General features: G+C 40.6%; 1 protein-coding gene across 1 annotated transcript in view; it reads left to right on the top strand.

The window, feature by feature from the left end:
* Nucleotides 1-18390, top strand: part of shdb (Src homology 2 domain containing transforming protein D, b) — a 36119-nt gene extending 17729 nt beyond the window's left edge. The window contains exons 5-7 of the mRNA XM_088426480.1: nt 12241-12415; nt 13587-13706; nt 17016-18390. Coding sequence (XP_088282606.1) covers nt 12241-12415; nt 13587-13706; nt 17016-17202 — 482 coding nt within the window. The 3' untranslated portion in view covers nt 17203-18390. The remainder of the gene's footprint in view (nt 1-12240; nt 12416-13586; nt 13707-17015) is intronic.
* The last annotated feature ends 1680 nt before the right edge of the window (nt 18391-20070 follow it).

Raw genomic sequence — 20070 nt, forward strand, 5'->3', positions numbered from 1 at the left:
GAAAGTGACTATTTTGGAGGTATGAGATTTTGGCCACATGTCAGTGATACTTCACTGGAACACAAGGCATTTCACTTATGTGAACTATCAAGCTAAAGAGTTAAAGGGCACTACAGCCACTTTTCCATTGTTTGGCCTTTCTTGGCCCTAAGTGGTCAATTTTACAATAGATTTTTTTTTTTTCCAGTTGCAACGCAACTGCTTTTCTGAACCGTCTTCGAAATGGTCCTAAATCACAAGCCGACTGGGGCTCAGTTGTTGCACTCATCTGATTGGTCGACAGCAACACAACAAAGAACTCCACTGCACATGCCCGTTTTGGGGCTTTAACCTTTCCACTAGTTTTTTTTTTTTTTTTTTTAAATTAAACTTATGGTATACATTACTTGCTTATAAGTCTAGGATACTTGGTAAATTAGTTAAAAAAAAAATTCCCAATTCCATTTCCACCTAGTATTGCTATGATTCTTTTACCTACTGACATTTTTTGAAAAGCTGTGGGATGTATTGTCCAACGGGAGTAAGAGGGTTAAAGCCATTTCAACAGCTGGCCTCCATTGTAAAAATGGTTATGTATTGTTAAAGACAATAATATATATATATATATATATATATATATATATATATATATGTTATATCCGGTTTTTGTCTTAATGGTGGGGTGCAGTTTTGTTACTATTTACCCCTGTCTAAATTGTGAGCACTTTATTCTCTTGAGGACAATAAAACTAAGCAAAAATAATACAACATGTTTGTTGTGTGTTTGTAGCTCAAGACTGTCTCCTAATCCTTTTTACTTCATTTTTATTGGCCACATTTTCTACTCTGACCATCTGTGTGAGTCTGCCTGTAAGGCCTGGACGTGACAAGCCTCTCAGCCTCACTGGCTTTTTATGTTCAGTCTTTGAAAGCTGTCACTAGTCTCCCTTATCCAGCTCGAATTACAGTATTCATTAATTCGCGGACGTGAGAGATGGACCCTGCAGCTGCTCGGCACCAATCAGTAAGTTAATGAAAGGCACCATCTCATTAGCCCTCTCATTGCCACCCCTAATGAACAGATGAATTTTTTTCCCTCTTTTTTTATAAACTGCTATATTATACCCTGTTATCAGTGTTCTCCAGTAGCTACGAATCCGTGTCCGTAAAGCAACACTCTTGCTAAGGCTGAGTAATTCATCGAGTCTATCAATCAATCAATCGATTGGATACATTTTTCATGGCTTTCACGGTTCATGGCTTTCCCTATAACAACAAAGATGTTGGCACAAAGAGATGAGGTAGTATACCAATGTCAGTGTTGCCATCTTTGCGATTTTCTCAGCATTTTTGTACTTTTCTGACCATTAAGCAATTATTTGGGAAAAAAAAAAAAAAAACCTTCTCTGGCAAGTTTCTTTCCTCTGTTATTGTTTGATTAAAGCAGTTTACTGGTTTGTTTATAGATAAGACCACCATCTAAATTGGAATCATATGGTAGGCCAGTTTTCCCTCAGTTATTTTTTTCCTCTGACAGGCCAACAGAGAAAATAACTTCTGCCTTCCCGACGAGCACGCACGCGTGGCTGTAGTATCCGTGACAGAAATCTGTCAACAATAGGTCCGTTTCTAACCCGCAAAAGTAATAAGAGCTGAACACACAAAGACAAAAAACATCTGTGGTCTTACAACATCTGCTTGTTTCAGGAAGATGAATCGGGGTCATCAGAGTCAGGGTTTATGCCCTGTAGCCCCCGAAATTTGATGACATATCGAATAATTTTATGCTTGTGGGAACATTTTAGTTGTCTCCTCTGAATTTATTTGAAGTGGAAAAATTTGAGAGATGTCGGCAAACCACCATTAAACCTGTAATGGAAATTTAATCCAATTTCTCTTTGTTTTTGTGTAATAACCAGGTGTCTCTATACTTTTGCCAATACGGTGTGCTGAAAAAGCAGTCTGAGCCTCATTAAGGTAACGTTAATTGGGAGTTTTATAGAGGTCTGTCCGTCCACTTGTATTTCTACATTTGTCGTCAAATATCCATTGGCTTAGATCAATGCAAAACCGATGCTGGTTTGATTGGTGTTTTGTGTTCTATGTTATCATTCAAGATAGTATCTATCTAGTTTTGAAAATTGTTTGCTGCTTATCCCCATGTATCACAACCAGTAGTTGTTACTCACTTTTTTTGCTCATAACTTGGAAACATGTTGGTTAGGTCACTCGTAAGTCAGGGTACCATTGTACTAGAGTCAGCCTGTGTGTGTGTGCGCGCTGACTCGTCTTTGTGTGTGGAAGCACTGTCTGGATGTAGGATTTCTCGTCTGACTGTGTGTATGTGTCAGTTGGAGCCTGGCTGTGTTTTGTGTGGCAGAGTGCATGGAAACAAACACACAGACAAAGAAAGAAAAACAGAAAATGAGATTTGTAGTGCGCTGCTCTCTGAAGTCCCTGCGGCCGTCATCAGCGAACAGCCTCTTCATCAATTTAGTGGCGCCGCGGAAGGACTTCTCTTTGTCACATTTCCTCGTTCTCCCCCATCACTTGCTGCTTTTATTTCTCCTAGGGTGTGACCTTAGCCCAATATTAATGGAAAGGCATGTCCTTCATGATTCCTTGGCTGTAAGATAGACTGGGGAGTTGAAAGCTAAAGCTAGGCATTGAATGTTTTTTGTGGGGCTTAACCAAGTGAACTGCCACCTCCACCTTTTTTGTTTATTTATTTTTGCCTGATTTTAAATACAAAAATTTTATACTAACTGAGAATAAAGTTTTTGCTTTCTCTGTCACAACAAATCGAATCCAAACTAATCGAAAAGGTCTAATTGGTACAAAAGGATTATATTGAAGTGATCTATCTCAACTGTTCTAAAATATTTTTATGTTAGGAAGGAAATTCTGTACACTGGTTTTCTTAGCAGCTTAGGTCCTAAGAGCATGTTTATTTCTTTTTGAATTGAGAAAAATGAATTCACTGAGATTTCAACACAATTTTAATGTATTTTTTCATGCGTGCCATTTACAATTCTCAAATGAATAGTCCGACCCATTCCCTTTTGAACAATAGTATACTTAGCAACAGTAACATCAATGACCACCCCCTCTGCATTGCGGGCGCGCCATCCATCATACGTGCATCAACAATTTGCTACACTCTAGTCACTATAATTTACCAACTTTTGGGATGATATAAATAATGAATCCTAATGTACTTTCAATGAACTGCCAACGGTTCGTGAGAAAAATGAAAAAAAGAAAGTGTACTTTGACATTGGCCTATACTGGACACCTGTAAGGATCTTTCAAATCTTGAAAGATTTTTTTTTTTTTTTTATCTTTGGCATACCCCACTCATAAAGAATAAAAAAAAAAAATGGGCATTTAACAATTTTGGTCGTATTATGTGTAGGGTGCTCAGATAATTTCAATACAACTTCCCACACTTATAAGAGCTATCTTCCGCCACTATTAAAAACACCTTGAAGTCCTCCAAGTGAGAGCATAATCATACATCGTCTAATAAACTTAAAGACAACCAGTCTCTTCTTTTGTGGTTATGCTTGCTGAATGTTTCCTAAGAGGATCGGACGCAGGGGTGTTTTGGCCGCAGGAGTGTATTTGCGGCAACGTTGACACAATAATACTTGCTTCGAAAAGTGCTTCCTACCGTTTGGGGGTTCCTCATTACATTTAGTAGTTTAAGACAGAGTGAACCAATGAAAAAACTCACTAATATACCCTAGAAGTCTATGTAGACCCTTCAGACACAAAATAACATTCTAGGTCTAAGTACAACCAAGACATAGGTTCTTCGTGTAGCCAACTGGAAAATGAAGGGAGCACTTTATGCAGGCAAGGACACAACGACAGATGATTCAGACTGAGCAGGATTCAAACACACGTCCCTTCAGTTACTGGACGACTCGCTCTACTCTGCTGCCCGAGCCACGACCGCCCAACATATCATCACCTGGGGTAGGGTCACCTCTGCATTAACTTGGGCAGCCTTCCCCAGCCACTTTGTCCAACTCTTCTGAGAAGAACCCAAGGCGATGAGCTCACGGCATGAATTCAAATGGGAATCCATTGAAAACATGCCCGGGAATTGATTTGCTGTGACTGATTTGCTATAAACCTCTGTGAATGTCCCTTTTCTCCCTACGCTGACATAAGGTGTTAATTATCTTGTCTTTATGGGGGGTGGGCTGCATGTGCCCAGCAGAAGGTCTTTATGAGCGCATGCATGCCAGCCCCTTCCAAAAAACAGATGTCTTCATTAATGAAGCAAATGAAGCTCCCTTTGTGCGCCTCCTCGTTTCTTTTCAGCATGCAAAAAGCAGCAGGTGTGCTTGAAAAGTTACCTGTCACTCAAATGGAGCAACATGTTCCATTTACACTGCACTCCTCACCCTGTCATTATGAGGGAATGGTGGGCCCAGCCTCGTATTGGATTTAGCCAAATTACAGAACTGCGTTGAATTCCTAAATTGAGCTAAATTGCGAGATCGAATTGAGGGGCCATCTGAGTGGAATCGACAAGGCTGCATTCGCCCAAGTGAGCGTGCCGTGTCGCTTTGTGTGGAAGTCTTTGTCTCCTCTATGCCTTTGTGCCGTTGCGGAGAACAAAGCTGAGCCTATGCAGCTTTCCCCGCATGGCACATCATCAGGTTCTAGTTGTCAATGGAAGCCAGCTGTCCCCTGCCACAGTGCATGTGTGTCTTCTGTCTTCTTATCATGATGCTTTGTCAGCGGGTTGAACTTTTGTCAGAGCGAATAGATAAACTGCCATTTCAGACAGAAACGTCATGTATCATATCACATTGCAGACTAGTGCTATCTTTTTTTTTTCCAATGTAGTGCTTTGATTATGTGATATCAAGCCGTATGTGATATCGAAAATTAAGATCAACATAAAAATGAGGACATTATGACAGGTTCAAATTTGGTATGAACTTTTTCTTTTTTTCTGGATATTATCCGTTGACCAAAAAGTTTCATCATGCATCAATTTACTTTTATGGGATAAAAGGTCATTTCAATCAAAAAAAAAAAAAAAAAAGATGACACTGCTGAGTTTTGATTTAGATATTTATTTATATTTGCTATGATGCTGTTGCCCGCACACTAGGCTTTGTGGTGTTGTGTGAATTTATGCTATTCATTTTATTAGCTCGTCTACCTGATTTGGATGATTGAAGTGTAAATGATGGACCAGCAAAATAAAAAAAGTTAAAATGTCAAATGCCCACCTCTGGCAGTTAACAGGACTTTGGTAAGCTACATAAGTGACAAAATATTAGTCATGCTTCTCAATATGATACAGTCCAACAGTAATTAGCAGGGCTCAACATGGAATTTTCTTGATGCTGATTCAAATATTTGGCAGGATAAATCTCCAATAATCATTTAATCTGCCTGAAAGAAAACTGTTAGCAGAGTAGTCTACACCAGTGGTCTCCAACCTTCTTATCACCACGGGCCGGTCAACGTTTGAGCTTTTTACTGCGGATCGGGGGTGCAGCTCAAAATGTACAAAACTGTACGCAAATGACATTAACTCAATCATAAAACTGAATTACACAAGTTATTACTTTCAAGGGAAATACCTAGCACAAACAAAGATGCAAATGAGCTAAACGCAATACAAGGCAGCACTATATAACATGATGAAGATGAGAACTAATATTAGCTAGCATCCATAGTCACAAGTTGCTGGATCAACAAACAATCTCATTTTATCATAAATTTTATCATAAATATTATCATAAATTGCAACATTCTTACAAAGAAAGTGCAACTTACAGACAGTCATGGGCCAGATTTCACAGAGACAAAACAAAGTGTGTGTCACTGACTGACTGCTCCCAAAACCACACCATCATTGTCACTACAAAATGTAATATCAACAGTGGCCAGAGGCGGCGCCAAAAAACAAAGCTCAAACCAAACAAAGCACAAATGAATGAACAGTTAAACTAAATCAGTTCCAAAACATTATTTCGGATGCGGCCCACGCATCCCGAAACCAGTTGATCCACGGACAAGTAACGGGCCGTGGGGTGGTCTTACACAACGTTAAACGTAAGACACAAAACAAATTGTATCATGCTGAGTGAACTACCACTGCGCACCGGCTCACCTTTTTTTTTTTTTTTTTTTTTATTGAGAGCACATCTGTGAGCCATTCCCTGATTAGGGTCACGTAACATATGACTCCGAAATGAACAAAATGGTGTATCATAAAAGAAAATCACAATGTATTTATAACAACCAAAATGAAATGAGAGCACATCACAATAAAATAAAATAAACAATAGAAAACAAACTTGCTTAATTTTTGTCCATTAATGCTTATAACTATAAAGACAAATAAAATACTTGAATCATACTGAATTTATTTAACTTCAGCCCCAATAATTAGTGCTTGTTCATATCTTCTTGACAAAACATGTCTAGATTGCTTCTTTTTCCATGCAAATATCCAATTTCAGAAACATTTTTTGCAGACTCTTGTCGCTTTTTTTGAAACATTTAATACAAGTTTTAAAAGTCAGTTGTCAAAGTTACTGTGCTCTTGTGTATCGCCTTCTCTATTCATAGCCTTGTTATTACAAGTGCAAGCAGTGCATGTCAGCAAGGACAGGCTTAGAACTAATAGACACAAAAAATTGATTTTTAAAAGATTGTCTTTAAATTAATTAGTCATTCAAAGCAGCAGTAATATCTGTGCAAAGGTTCAATTCTTGTATTGTATCCCACTTTCCTGTAGCTCATGGCTTACAGAGTTTTTAGAGACTCAAATCACTCCAAAACAGAGCGATTGGGCATTCCTAAGCTGCTCCCTTCCACATGGTGCCATTTAGTTAATCAGTCAGAGCAAGCGGAGGGATCGACGGGTGTTTTTCAGAGTTTCAGGTGTATATATGAGTCTCACTGAGGTGCGCCAGGCCAAACTTTGGTCCCGGCTTGGGTGGCGGTGCACCCCGCTCCAGATGGGGCCATTGTACCGCACCGTGCATCAATAATTCACAGAGAGCCAGCGAAAGTGGCGGAGTGTGTCTGCCTGCTCAATAATTAACCGGGGAGGGGAGGGAGGTATGTTTGTACAGCCAGGTCTCTCTCCCAATGCCCATTCAAATAGCCTTTGAAGCGGCGGGCCTGGCGGGGAGAAGCAAGAGGGGTGGGCCGTGGAGGTCTTTAGATTTGTCAGCTCATTAGGACATCTCTTTTCCTTGTATTTGTTTTGTAATCTTTTTAGCTGGAGTATTGCATAGAACGGGCAAATCCAAATCGCATAATGTGCGCTTGTGTCAGACTACAGAGACGGCAGATTATTGCCTGCCATGGTAGATAATGAGCTATTTTCAGCTCTGCCTCACTGTGCACCCTGTAACCCCCCCCACCATCCGCTCCCTCCCGCCCGTCCTCCAATGTAGGTAGGACAGTGGAAGAAGCATTTTCACAGCCCTCACACCCTTCAATTACTCTGCCACATGGCACACATGAAGCCTCAATTTTGTCCTGGTTGCTGGTGTGGCCACACAATTTCTCAAAATGCGATAAGGGTGAACAATACATGCGCTTATATCTCTGAAATTATCTCCTTTCTCTCCCATGATGAATGGCCGTGTCCAGAGTATCTGTTATATAAAGGCACACCATCCCTTAGTGACCTGAAACACAGATCTGAGATGTGTCCATTGAAACGTCAAAATTCAACTCACTTAAAAAGTGGGTTAGATTTCAAATAATCACATAGGAAATAAGAGAAATTTGTTCATTATTCCAGGTTGCCATATTCACTCACTTACTACCTGAGATATTTAGAATTGTAAAACGATAGCCAACTGTTTTCTGCCACAACAATTAAGTATATATTTAAATATGTTTCTATTAATTTGAGTTTAGTTAAGTACCACCGTAGGTATTGACGTAATCGTCTATCTATCTGTCTATCTGTCTGTCTGTCTGTCTTGTCTATTTTCTAATCTAATCCATATGCAGGCATGCACATAAGTGGCACGTCGGTCTGCATGCTCGACAGAAATCACTGATACGTAACGTCACATGCGTCACTGCGCGCATTTGCCTACCCTCCCTAACTTTCAGCCTGACAACAAGTGATCCTGAGCTGAATATTTTTTTTCCCTGAAATTTGGCTCCCAAGATTTGCCATGACTTGAATACTTGAAGGGAGTATGTGTAATTTTTCGCTTGCGCCTGTGGAAGCTTCAGGCGCATTACGGTAAATGCAGCAAAACACACTCCTCCTACTGTCCGTAGCTATAACAGACATGGCGACCTCTGGAGAAATGCCACCCACCATGTAATATAATTTATTGATGCAACTAAATCTATGATTATATTGAAAACATACTGTTGGTTGTTAAGACCACATTTATTGCAAGTTTTTTAAATTTATAATAGTTTATTATTTTTTAATGAGAAACAGTCTAAATCTTACACAGTGTCACTTTAAATGTGGTGCAAACTTTATCGCTCATGCCCTCAGCTAGCAGAAAAAAACGGCATGTTTGATACCGGGTCGAAAAATCTTAAGTCATCCTGTATTTGTCAAGCATGAAAAGAGCATGTGAATGCAGCGCAAGTTACGGCTAACAAACAAGCTAATCGAGGAACTGGATGGAACAGGATGTGGAATTGTTCTCATTCATCAATATAGCAGCCATATTTGTTTGTTGCGTTGCTTGCCATTGACTATAAACTGGAGTCACTTTGCCCCACCACTAAGAAGGAGAGAAGTATGTCCAGTTAAGTGAATGAACTGTCTTGGTTCAATTCACCACTTGTCGTTGACAGCATCAACTTCGGGCTACTTCATGTGATCCTTGGGGGCTACCTGGTACCCACGGACACCACATTGGTGACCCCTGATATATGCTATATAAAATATATTTCTATACCCTTGGCACCATGTGGTGGGCAGCTATGTCTCACTCGCTTATAACTCAGAAATGTATTTTTCGCCTGTGTGAAAGCTTCTATACATTTTGACTTGTCTATTATTTGCAGTGTCGCCACCTTGTGCAAGTACGATTTAAAATTTGAATTGTCGCACACTATTACACATCACTTGAAAGGCAGCTCTTAAAATCCGATGGCAGTTCCACCATATCACTCAGTGTGCGGTGACCTTAAGTTGTTACTGTATTATAACAAAAGCCAAAATTATTAGCCTCCAAGTTACTGTTCTGCTGAAAAAGCATATTATCTCTGCTTTTTGGGTTAGAGTAAAACCAACCCACGCTCTACTACTGATTTAGTTGGTTGGTCCAACGTTTATATATTGCTATAGAGCATGTTTTCAGTGTGTTTTGAAAGAATGGTCAAAATGCTCCGAAAAGTGAGCTATCAAGAAGAGTTTATAATTGTCTTTTTGGTGGGTGGTGGTAGTACACATCCCTCGGTTTGACTCTTCCCACTTCACCATTGCTGCCTCTCTCACATATCTGTTGCATATGTTACTAGTGTATACAATGATGCTGCAAAACCACATGGTATGGTGCACATCCCATTGCTCTGATCAATCCCATATGCTGTTCAAAAACTACCATTCGGTACTGTCTTTATCATTTTGTCTTTTCACCAATTGTTTCTTTTGCACTTCCATCGCATAACAAGGGGACCTCCAGCCGTTACATCTCACTTCCATTCGCTTCCTCTCATTAAAATCTTGCACTCGGTTTGACTCTTCCCACTTCGCCATTGCTGCCTCTCTCACATATCTGCTTTTTGTATAAGCCATCTGCGCTGTTCTCACTCTGTCGCTCGTTTCTCTCACCTGATATCACTCCTCGCCCAAACAACCCCCATCACCCCTTCTTCTTCTAATAGAGATGTGAGCATTGTCAGAGCTGGCCTGGCCTGCCCCAGGTCAGGGGGGGTAGGAGGACGCCGCCTCTAAAGATGGTGACCTCTCGCCCGGAACACGACCCACCATTTTGCCCACATTTGCTCCATCGCCACCACCCCTCCCCCAGAAAGTCAAATATCTCCAGTCACTGCAAGCTTTTTTGACTGCCTGTTCTGTTGCTTTGCAGCTCAGATCACCACACGGTAGTTTAGAATTATAAATTCTATCTTGTTCTAATCTACAGTGTGCAATTATAGCGTAATAACAATTTCTTGTTTCATGTAGAAGGAGTATTAGAATCACAGTGACTGCAGAAATTGTACATGAAAAGAAAAAGAAAAAAAATATTTCTATTAAAAAAAACTACACTAAACTAAAACTATTCTACAACCCTAATTCCATTGGTGGCACATTATGTAAAATGTTAATAAAAACTGAAAATAAAAAAATGCTAAATTATTCAACCTATATTTTATATAATTTATTATGTTTTATTTTTTACTTTTGCAAACATGCGCTTGTTTTGAATTAAGATAGATCCACACTGCAGCCTGAAGTGACACATTTCAGATATTGTTTTGCTCCTATCTGACTTGTAGCTGATCGTTTGATGGCAGTGTGAATGGCACATTAGATTTTGCGACCCAGGTCACTTGGGAATGTGGTAATAAATCCGATACTGTCATGATCTGTCTGTGTTTTGTTGTGGGTTTTGAGTTGTTTAGTTTTAGTTATAAGTTCACTGTGTTTTCCCCCGCGTGTCATTACCTTAATCAACCTCACCTGTCACCCGTGTGTGTATCCTCCTGTCAGCTACCCCGCCCCTTGTTCCCAGGTGTCTCGCGTTTTCATTAGTTCTGTTAGTATTTAAGCCCCAGTGTTTTGCCTCATTCCTTGTCGGGTCTTTGTACGTCTTCCCCTCGCCGTCTTGCCTCGCGTTGCCCTCCTTCCCGTGCTGCCTCCCGTTCCTTGTCGCCCCCCGTTCCTTGTCGCCCCCAGTCAGCTTCAGTTCAACGTTTTGGTTTGCACTTTGTATTTTTCGATTCTTTCAACCCTGCCTGTGTTATTAAATCACCTTACTCGAACCTACCCCAATCAGCCCTGCATTTTTATTGGTTCCGCCTTTCCCACATCCCGCACCTCCTCAAACCGCCATGCGCCGTCGTGACAGATACGTATCCGATCTTTTGACTTGCGACTTCAGTCTTAGCAGCCAGGTCGCATTCATATGGCTTGCATGTAACTAACAAGTGAGAAAGGTCACATTTCTGCGCTTAAAATGGTGGGAGCAGATTGGAAAAACCAAAACAACTGTAGCAGACATGACAAAGACAACTCAATGAAGAAAGAGCGAGGTGTATTTCGTCACTCTGTCTCTTCCTTTCTCTCTGTTAGCGAGTGAACCCCTCACTCTGAGCAAGCAAGAGAGAGACGTTGCTGGTACTGCACAAAATGTCATGACATAAATGCTCACCTCTCTCCCCCTTAATTGACTCTAAATTTAACAGATCAAAATCTGGCTTGGTAGAATTCGTTTTCATTCCAGCTTGATGTACAATTTAAGTTGTTCAACAATCTGTTCAACAATCTCCGCTACCTGATTTTGCGCTTCATAATACGGCACACATTCTCAATATTAGGTCTGGACTGCAGGCAGGCCAGCGTAGTACCAGCAATACTCTACTATGAAGCCACTAATTTGTGACATGGGAACAATGTGACTTGGAATAATATTGGCAAGGCATTATTTGGATGGTAGCCGTTTGTGTTGTTCCAAAATCTCCATGTATTTTTCAGCATTGATGGTGCCAGAACCGATGTGTACCATGGGCACTAACACACCCCATACCATCAAAGATACTGGCTTTTGAACTTTGTGCTGGTAACAATTTGAATGGTCTTTACCCATTTTTTGGCCAAAGTACAAAATGTCCTTGATTTCCGAAAATAATTTTATTTGTGGACTCATCAGACCATAAACACATTTCCATTTTTCTATCTGTCCATTTAAAATGAGGCCCAGAGACTCCACCAGTGTTTCTGGGAATTGTTGATGTATGGCTCGACGACCTGTGTTAACCGACACCGGTTTTCTGAAACTGAGGCCACTCAGTCATGTATTTTACACAGTAGTGTCGGTTTTGAACTCTTTTACTTTAAAATTGAGATACATTTGTCTTTTCTTTAAAAATGTTCTTTACTTTCTTTAAACACTTACACGGACACAGAAATAACAAAATCCATGTACGCTATCAGTCAAATTATGCTAAAAAAAAATTGAAATGAAAAACTGAAACTCAGTGGTCTTTTTTGCTAATGATCCACTCATTTGAAAATCACAGAAATTGTTATTAATAATAATTATTTGTCTGTCACTGCAGTGCAATTCGACGGGCCCGAATGGGATCGCTCGTCGTCGCCCACCGAGCGCCTGCGTCCTCCGGGACCTCGGTCCAGCCCGCTGGTCGGCGGGGGGGTGAAGTTTCGAATGCCTCAAGAGGGTTTCACCATGGTGGGGGAGAGGGTCGACCCCACTCAGCCCCTGGAGAAGCAAGTGTACGTATGCCCTCTTTCTGAAGCATACATATACAAACTTCAATGTACGATATTTGACCGGAGGCCTCATCGATGTTGACATTTCATTAGATTAAGAGGTTCGCTTGACTTCATGTTGTTTGTCCTTGTGGCCATTAGTTTAATTGCCTCGATCTGATAGATGGCAACGTGATAAAAAGTTTTATAGTTGTAACACTGCTGATACACATGACATTGCGCCATACTTGGACATCTAAATGCCACTGTTTGCAGCTTTTAACAATTAAAGGACAATTTGTGTTATTCAGCTATCTTTCGTTCACTTTGATCCATCAATGAGCATGTACAATGTGACGCGTTAATGTGTTTCGGCTAAGCAGCGCCAGGCGCAACTTAGAGAACTGTGATACGGAGTAAAAACTAATTTGGTCTGAACATTAGAGACACACACTTACTTTGCTGATCTTAGACATTATTGGTGTGATTTATGTGTCGCTCCTTTGCGCATAAAGACTAGTTTGGCTAATGGAATCCTATGTTACGACGTTACTTAAAAGCATGCTGTAAAGCACATGTGTACACACACTTAACGCAAAATGGCAGTAGCTGATTTTGACGCCTCATTTAATCCATGATGACAATTTAAGAGGTTTATTACCTTCTATGGTTCTTTAAAGAAAAAAAAAATCTGAATCTAACGCCTTATTACTTGGTCGTTACAAACAATTGTGTTCTTTAAGCCAGTGCATAGACTCAAAAACAAGAACACGTTCACACTACATCAGGTGCCGGACACACATTATCCTGTCAGACTCATTGCTTCACCCTTCGTCTTTTGACTCATTCAGTGATGGCCTTATATGCCAAACACGCATTTTAACTAGGCTAGCAGTGAATGAGCTAAGCATGATGTATTTTATACTCTGTATTTCGAGCTTCCTTTCTTGTTGTAGTCTAATATATTTCTCTAAACACAAACTTGTTGGTAGCAACAGTTAATTGTATCTTTCATTTGTCTTGATGGATGTCAAGTAATTTTGTTCATTTTCTTGTTCGTCTTGGGCTGATTTACTTTGTAGGTCTAAGTGCCCCATTATCATTTATGCCTATTATATACAGTATAATTTGGTGTGAGCGAATGTGCGCGTGAGAGCACGGGCGCATGACCACTCAGGCTTGTTCTGTGCCTCAGGTGGTATCACGGTTCACTATCTCGGTCAGAAGCGGAGTCGCTGCTCACGCTGAGTAAAGAGTGTAGCTACCTGGTGAGGAACAGCCAGACAAACAGATGCGACTACTCGCTGTCTTTAAGGTACACACGCACACACACGCCTGCTCACTAGGCGTAATACAAAATATATATGTTGAAAAATCTTTTATCCCATTTAGATTTTCTGAACTTTTCATAAACTTCTCCTACATTATTTTTCAAACAAACTCTTTTACGTGCCACATTTGGACCTCATCAACAAATGATCAAGGCCATCTGTTTGTATGAAAAATCCAATGTGGCCCTTGATCACTTAAGTTTGCCGATACTAATTGCATGCTTCTCATCTCGTGCGTTTGTGTGTGTGCACCTGTGTGTACTTTAAGCCGTCTGAACAGCAGTTGACTATATACACACATGCACACATCCCCATCTGCCCCTTCCCTCCTTCCTTCATCCATCACACAAACTTAGGATCACTGCCGTGCTGCTTCCTCCTCCGCTACTCATTTGCAGGCTGCTATAATGCTTATCTGGTCAAATCCCTCCCTTGTAATTACGGCCATCATCCATCGCAGTGGCCTCCCATCATGCCTCTCCTTGACTCCCCCCACCCCACCCCGCCTGCTGCTCCAACCGTAGTGTCTTTTTTTTTTGGTCTCAAAGGGCCCCCCCTAAGTGGTAATCAGGCAGGTAGAGCACACTTCAGTGCACACATCATCCTCGCTGTAATCACTAATGAATATGAATCTCCTTCTGAGAGCCACACAAGAAGTTGAGTAGACTCGCAATGTGGGGAGGGAGGGATTAGGGACAGATTTTACACACTTCCTGTCGGTCAAACCGCACGGTCGCGACTTTGGTCCTGCATTTTCTTTGCATGAAGTCAAGAACTAATGTGAGCGGATATGGGTATTGTGGCATTTTAATTCATTTCAACCACCAACATTATCATCAGCTTCAGTTTTTATTTTCTTATTAAACAGTATCAACATGCGTTTTCCATTCATTTCACTTTGATGTGACCTTTTGTGTATGGTTCATAATCCATGTTTATCTAACTTAATTGAGCATATACAGTGTTTTACTTGAGAAAAAATGCCAAGGCACGCCACCAAACAAAAATATATCATCACACTTGGGTAAAATTCTCGAATCTCCAAAATGACTACTTTTCAACAAATTAATAAAGGCCATGCAGTCTTGCTTGAGTTACCCAACATTGCACCTATTGCTATCATTTGTTGTTCCAGTTTTTTGGGTTGTTGTTTTTTTTTAATGAACTTGGTCAAATATACAGGCTTTTATTCTTTAGGCAACATAATGCCACACAAGTCCTGCTGTGAGTTAAGAGGAAGCAATTTCCAACCGTTTTCTGATAGTTCAAGTGTTCAAGAGACTCAATAGATTTGTGGTCAAACGATTTTCAACTATATCGGTTAATCGTTGCTAAAAAAATGACTGTTGATATCCACTATTACGGATGGGTGACTATCGATACCAAGTATTTATACCTGTCCGACACCCGGCCTTCATTCAAGGTGTGCATGAAGGCAGCCGAAAAAAATGGAAAATCGTCAATAATTTCATGAAATTTGAAGAAAAATCCATATTGGAATATGTCAATCTTTAAAAGTATCTGCCATGTTGTTTTGGCAGACATTTTCTCTATCAAAGTATTAGTGGTCTCAACACTTGGTTTGGCGCCAGTGACTTTTTGATATCTGTCTACAAAATGTGGTATAGAACATCCCCACCCAAAAGCTTCAATTGCGGGCATTGATAATATTTAGTGTACATATTAAGTGGATTATATATGAACCAAAGTAAATCATTCAGTTCTATTTCGTTTAACCTTTCGGCATCTAATAACGACTAGATCAGTGTCACTTTAATTCAGTTTAGTCTCCATCGGGCTGTGGTGACTCCTCGTCGAGATTCAGCCTTGACGCTAACATCCCCCCCCCCGAGAAACAACGCTTTGTGTTGACAGTGATTGAATGTGGCATCCATCTGCCATTTTTTTCCTTCAGTCACGTAGTTTGTCTCCCACCGGGTAGCCCGACAACGGCATTGACACGAGAATGGAACGACCCTAGTGCTGGTTGCCAAAAGACTGTCAAGATTTGAATAGATAATCAACATTAACCTCTAATTTTGCTGACCCAAGCCTGATTGGTTTATGTAGGTGATGTTTTGAAGGCTGTTAGCACATCACTTATGGTAATTTGATTTGTGAAATACCAGTGCTTTGATTACATGTAGTTTTTGCAATTGTGTGCTTTGGCATCTAGTTAAAAAAATAGATACAATAAATTCATTTAGCATTCAGCATTCAGCATGCTCTCGTACTGATAATTGTAGAAAAGGTTCACAAGACAGAAGCAAGCACGTCCCATAGCCCTGTCATTCCCCTGACCCAAACCCCATTGAAAACATATGGTGTTGGCTAAAGTGGAGAATCATAGACTTGTATACTGTATGAATGAACTATCAACAGATCATTCAGAGAATAATTTCTGAGTTTAGTTTCCCATGTTAGTCCCTGAGTCTAAAGTTTGAAGACGAGTTTTTCTGCAGTTAAGTCTTGGGTACAAATGATCCTCTTGAGAGCAGACGCAGAAAAAAAACATAAAAACGCTTCTGAAAAATCAACTTAGACAGGCTGGAGTTCTCTTTTCTCGATCTGCTGAAATTCTGTCTATTGATCACACTCTTTCCTTTCGCCGTACATTCCTGTGATATATAGCCAGTGAGTATAGCGAATCGGAACCCCCCATGCAAATATGTCTATAAGGAAAGTGCAGAGGTGAGAGCCCAGATTGCCTGCATTTTAAAAGATATTCGACATCTCATCTGCGAAGGCTTCGCATACAATTAGTTCAGGCAACAAGCTGAACTGGTGGAATCCTAACCAAGCCTTGCTGCAAGAACTGATGAAGCCCGCTCCCGATGAGAGGCGAGACAGAACATGCAACCGGAACACTCCTATTTTGAATGAATAGAAATGGTCTGGATCAGTGAACATATCTACAATAAATGTTTACAGTTTCTTGGAAACAATGTTGTGATATATTTTGTAAATACAAGCGAGTGCTTGTGAAGGCGTTTAAGCGAGCAGAGAAGTCCTTGCTGGACCTACCGTCTCAGCTTTCATGAACAATGTCTGTAATTCTGTGGGAGAGCACTGAATGGCATGCGCTTGAAAGCAGAGGTCGGCCATGACTGCCAGGGACCCGCACATTTCTCACCCACCTCCACAGTCCAACGCATTTCCCTTTCTCCTATTGCATCCGCATGCGCTAATCCTCATCCATCATAATATCCCCTCCCTCTGCATGACTCCAGAACCTCTTCCTTTAACCGTGTCTCCCCCGCCGTCGTAATTTGAGCTTGTTGTTTTGGTCCCAGGAGCTGCCAAGGTTTCATGCACATCAAGTTCTCGCAGTGCAAAGACGGCAAGTACGTGCTGGGACACAACAGCCCGCCCTTCGACTCCATCCCCGAGCTGGTGCACTTCTACACAACGCACAAGCTCCCCATCCGTGGCGCCGAGCACCTGTCCTTGCTCTTCCCCGTGCTGGTGCAGACGCTCTGACTATGAAAAGGGTTTTCTTTGGAAACTTCAAACTCATTCGTGCCGGTTATTTTTGGACTGGGCCTTTCACCGCTGTTCTACTTGTGCCAAGTGTCGCTAACATCCGACAGACGGCAGTACCTGAACTTCTCTCCCTCTCGCTCTGACATATCTGTGCTGAACCAAGGTTGATGGATTTCAGGACATCAAAATTCTCATTTTCTTCTTCTTCTTTTTTTTTTCTTCTTTGGCCACACGTCCGTCACAGCTGAGAAGTCAGTGGCACCTTGGGAGAAGTCGAGACGGGAGGGTTCGCCGAAGATTGAGATTCAATTACTGCTGTCCATGCACACACGCACGCACACGCATACACACATCATAAACACTGGTTAAACATTAACCTTGTCAGATTTTTCACATTTGTACTCGGGTCAATAAACGGAACTATAGAGGACGATGAATGTCTTTTTCATTACTGAGCTTTATTTTTTTTTTTTGACACAAGACAAACAAATGTATAGTGTACACAAATCCACACCTCTTCACGGGGGAATAGGGACCCTACGAAAAAAGAAAAATTGTCCCTTCCCAAAAACATGTTTACAATTGCCTCTTGAAGGGACAATGTGTAAAATTTAGACCGTTTTTCATTAAAAAGGAACAAATTAAATTATACATTTCAAAAACTTGTTAAAAACTAGTTACATTTTTGAGAACCAGTCGTGCTGAATTTGCTAAAAAATTCAACAATAAATTCAACTAATATTCAACTATTGCTGTTTTTCAGCTCAGATTGTAGCCTTAAAAAAACTGCTTTGGTGCTCTCTTGTGTTCCTAATAGAATAGAAGATTACCAAACTTTAAGGATGCAAGCCTAGAGTTCTAGATCGGATTTTCCCATGTGTCAAAATGCTCAAAAAAGGTAATCGCCTCTCAGCACTGTAAATACATACAGATGTTGCAAAGGCTCTCCATAACATCGGCAATAACCCAGGCTAAATTTAACCTTCTCATTATCCTTAGATTTTAGTCTCTTAGTCAAGACTTCAGCATACTTTCTTGGCACCGATTACTCCTCTCCTATTTTCCAGGTCTTTGGTCAATCTTGTGGCATCTTAGGATGTTCCAGACAGCACAAAAAACCTTAGTTTAAAAAAAAAAAAATATATATATATATATATATATATATATATATATATATATATATATCAACAATACAGCACTCACATGCTGTACTGTTCAGCCCACATTGAAAGTCAGGTATTCTCCTAATTACAGAGACTTCCTTTTCATGCAAAATCCATCTCAACGCTCTTTGTTGACAATTTTGCCTTTATCATCTCTTTCCACTCTGACTTTGCACGCCATGTTTGCAGACTGCAGCCTAATCAGGAAACACTTGAAAGCAGCTTCCCTTTCTCTCACCCCCACATGCCGAATGTTTGATTGCCGATTGTCCCCCTGCCAAGATATTTAGAAGCTGATTGGCGACTGCTATTTGAGTAAATTCTTGCCATCTGGATTTTTTTTTTCTTTTTCAGATTTCTGTGCGATGCTATCTGTGGCAAAAAAACGACTCACTTGGTATTGCGCTATTTCTCACGAAACCATGTATTTTCATTAATATTTCAATGGTTTTTAAGTTACCGGTAAAAGATGGATTGCATCATTTATCCCCAAAATCTCATTCATTATACAAAGTACATACTATGGGAAAAGTCTTTTTAATTTTTTGCATACATAGATTCTGGTCTTTTTTTTTTTTTTTTTTTTTTTATTAAGAACCCAAATTATTTCACGGATGCCCTGCAGTCAGCCCAAGGACCCCACTTTGAAAGCCACTGCTGTTAACAACTATATTAAGTAGTTAAATTATTCAACAAGCACCTTCACGCGAGGATCATCAATAGCATTATCTAGCATACTAGGCTACTACAACTTGTACTTGCACAAAGACACATGACTTAACACCTGAGCAAAAATTGGCATTTACACTTAATAAATGTGAAATGCAGTATGTACAGTATATACAGTATGTTACAACTAGCGAGTAGCAGTATAATTGGCGGGGTTCGCAGTGGCGTATTTTCATGACAGGAATGTAGCGTGAAACCAATGAGTTACATGCTTGTCTTTGTATGACTGTGTTAATTGAAGAATAAATCACAAGGATGAAGATGCGCTGGTTACATTTTCTTTTTCAATAAAAATCTTCACGGAACAGAAAAAGGAACAGAGCACTTGGCAGGATTGTGTGTTTCAGTCACACGCACATTTGCTCTCCTTCTTCCATTAACAGCACGGTTGGGGCGGAGCGGGCGAGATGGTGGGGGTAGGGGGGACTCTCATTATTTGGGCTGCGCTGCCGAGTGAAAAGCACTGGGATTGCTTTCATTACTGAGCCAAATGAAATAGCGGAGGCTGATTACCCGCGTGACGGAGAGACGAGGCGAGCTGGATCACTTTGTGTGTGTGTGTGTGTGTGTGGGGGGGGGTACTGTTAAAAAAAAAAACTTGTGTGAGTGTGTGAGAGAGACATTGACATTGAGGATGGCAGGGGGTGATGCTATGGTCTCGTTTTTTTTTTCTTTTTTTTTTTTTTTTCTAGCAAGTCTCCCTGGGGAAGGATGTGAAATTTAACGAGAGTGGCAGCCCAGTATTTTGGAATCAAACAAATCTCCTCCTCCAATTGCATGGATCTCCAATCCTTAATTTTTTCCCCATTTTGAAGTGCTGAATGTGAGGTAATTAATTTAAAGTTTAACACAAACACATCGATTTGCCTTGTAAAAGTCGGTTTAGCTTAATGCTAGCAAATAATGTAAAACGCCAAAGACAGGCTCACAAAGAGCATCGGTGTTGTGGCCTTACCACTCTTTAAGCAATACA

The sequence above is a fragment of the Hippichthys cyanospilos genome, chromosome 10, assembly GCF_059441005.1.
Source record: "Hippichthys cyanospilos isolate Australia breed blue-spotted pipefish chromosome 10, RoL_Hcya_1.0, whole genome shotgun sequence".
Classification (NCBI taxonomy): Eukaryota; Metazoa; Chordata; class Actinopteri; order Syngnathiformes; family Syngnathidae; genus Hippichthys; species Hippichthys cyanospilos.